The sequence below is a fragment of the Haliotis asinina genome, chromosome 14 (genome assembly GCF_037392515.1).
Source record: "Haliotis asinina isolate JCU_RB_2024 chromosome 14, JCU_Hal_asi_v2, whole genome shotgun sequence".
Classification (NCBI taxonomy): Eukaryota; Metazoa; Mollusca; class Gastropoda; order Lepetellida; family Haliotidae; genus Haliotis; species Haliotis asinina.
This window is the reverse complement of record NC_090293.1, coordinates 51,140,168-51,142,958: the sequence shown is the minus strand read 5'-3', so window position 1 is coordinate 51,142,958 and position 2,791 is coordinate 51,140,168. Positions and strand designations below refer to the sequence as shown.

At 39.4% G+C, this 2,791-nt stretch overlaps 1 protein-coding gene across 1 annotated transcript; it reads left to right on the top strand.

Annotated features, from left to right (window-relative positions):
* Nucleotides 1-265: 265 nt before the first annotated feature.
* LOC137260868 (uncharacterized) lies at nucleotides 266-2,173 on the top strand. Its single transcript, XM_067798418.1, has 2 exons — nucleotides 266-483; nucleotides 1,411-2,173. The coding sequence occupies exons 1-2, from the start codon at nucleotides 266-268 to the stop codon at nucleotides 2,171-2,173; spliced, it is 981 nt and encodes a 326-aa protein (XP_067654519.1).
* Nucleotides 2,174-2,791: the final 618 nt, after the last annotated feature.

Sequence of the window (2,791 nt, the reverse complement as noted above, 5' to 3'; positions counted from 1 at the left end):
TTGATTGGTCTGATCATTCATCAAACATTAACAGAGATTCTGTCTGCCGGAATCTCGATCATCGAAACAGGTCTTGATGTGAGGCAAATATCACAATATGCCATAGTATAACATGAGGACTATTTCAAGTGGCCCTCTTTCGTATATAACAAAAGTTCCTGAAGTATCCTCAAATAGGAATATGAAGTAATGGACAAAATTTTGCTTTGATAAGGTGTTATGCAGGGTTGTGTTATTCCATCGATATTGTTACCACTATTTCACGATGGAAGTTTCTTCTTCACGCGGTCCATTCAACCGGGCGTTCAGGGAATTGAATAACAGGAACAACTTGGCCGGTCTGAAGTTGAGGAAGCAGCTGGCGAGCTTTGATCGAGAAAAGAAGTTTCTTCTTGACCATCTCGACAAGGACAAGATCGACACATACGGATTCCTGAAACAGCTGAAGCTATGTGAATCCAACCAAGTCCCAGCGTATACAGAGTAAGACAATGAATTCTGTGAATAACGCTATCGTCTATGATGATGTTTGAAGAGACATAACAAATAGCAATGATAGAAGTTTCAATCACTGAGCAGTTGTAGCTACTGGTTTGTTAATAGGGATTAATTGAACGTATATGTAATGATGTATATGCCATGAAATGTTATACGTTATGATTATAGTATGGGGGTTTGCGAGTGAGTTCAATGTTAACCGAGTTTAGCAAATGTGTTTTATACAGCAACATCACAATGGTTTGCACGACTGCAAGTGTTTCGTGTTCAGAGTATTCTTCACAGGAATGGTTTGCAAGATGTGCCCTCGGAATGCCCTTAAAATTTAGCATCGTCTTTTTTGGGGATTCTTGTATTAGAACACAATTGTCATTGAAATTTTAAATATATTTCACCAGTTTTTTAACCACAATAAGTTGCCTTTTCAGCGGACAGATTCCAAAATATTATCTGGAATGTGGTAACGCTAATCTGATTGATTATTAGAATTTTCAATAAGCCTTTACATTGGCAAACGTATGCTGCTGTTTAAAGGTTGCCATGGCAGCGTTTGTCATAAGAATATATGTTATTCACACCGACAAGAAATCCATGGGAAACATTCTTCGTTTTCATGTTCCAACGAAAACGACTTGTGTCAGAGGTACGATAGGTATCGTACCATTGTACGACCAGCGACAGACTTTCTGCGGGTTCGAAAATGCATCTAACTTAAGGTGTCTTATCTTCAACGGTTAGTTTTTAAGATTAATCAAAGCTAAGAAAAAAATCTAGGCTCAGAATATTAGGATTCTCACAACTACTTTTAGAATTTTCTGGTATCGCCTGTATCGTTCAAGTCTACACAAGTTCATTAGACGAGCCATTCATTCTTAAAAATAAAAAACTTAAAGGTAACTTTCGTTTTTACAGCCTTATTCAAGGTATGGTCAAAGGCCCCTGCGTGTTCAGACGACGACTGCGAAAGGCTCACACAGCCCCATCAACACACAGCAGCTCCGGGGACGAGCAAACAGAAAACTGCAATGGGAAAAAACCTTTTGTGCCCAAATTTACGAAGGCTCAAATCAAGCTTCTGCAGGCTCGTAAACCCACATTGTCCAACCACGAAAGAGCCGAAATGTTCCTGAAGAGACTTCGTGATAAACACGTGGAAGAACTGGAAGAGGAAACTGATAATAATGACCTAGAACATTCGTTCAGCAGAAAGATTTCCCGATTACTGTCTGTAGCCACGGATGACTGTGATCCACACCAGGTAGCGGAACGATGGGCGCGTCCACGGGGTAGTGGATTCCATTCTATTGAACGCCTTGGGAATATTACAAGTAGGCATCGTCCAAGTGAACTCTTTGACGGGCCTGGATCACGTATATCTCAAACAATCCCCGAATTAGTTCCAATTAAACCCAAAGACTTTCGTCATTCTGTAGCGTCTCCTGTAGAAGAAGAACTAATTTGTCCACCACTCCGGCCAGTCCGAAAACCCCCGATTGAAATGAGACTTCGTACGTTTTATGAAAAGTTGGATATTCTCAAAAAGAAACAGGACGAGCGAATGGCTGAGGTTCCAATATGGGAGAAGAGAAGGAGGTGGATTTTGCTAACTAAAGGCCTTGGGGCTGCTTTAGCAGAATCCGACTCTGATTCAGAAGTAGAGATGGACAGGTTCTAGCATTGCGAATTTCAGTATTCGGGGATTTCACCGCCCTTATTCTTTTGAGGAATTGCCAATTAGCGGAATATAATATCACAAAATCCACGTTGTAATATATTTCATATATGTTTTGACCAGTGTCTGAACGTAGTCAATCGAATGATGGACTCTGTACTTTAACTTTCGTTTCTTTATTACGTATAAAGATATTACGTCTTTGGGTGCTTTCTTAAGGTTAACAGATTTCCATCAATTCAAACAGACCACAATGTCCCTTTTCTAAGAGTTAAAAGTATTTGTTTCACCATCTGGACGAGTTACTCATATACGTTTCCAAAGAAACTATCGTTTCGTTTCGGACTTTCCGATTTCCCAGAATGTCAAACACAGTAAAAACTGTCAGTCATGATTCAAACAAGGTGAACTTACTTTACGTTGCCAAAAAACGCCCCCTTGGAAAATTCTTTTCATTTTCGATATATTTCTTGAAAGAAATCATAAGCGGGTCTTGATGGTAGGAGAAAAGACACACTATGTGGAACGGGCAATAGCGATACTTGTACCTTTCCCATGTTTTATCTGTTATATTTTGTGAAATACTTTGTTTTCCTAACCGAAATTAAAATATTTCAAACT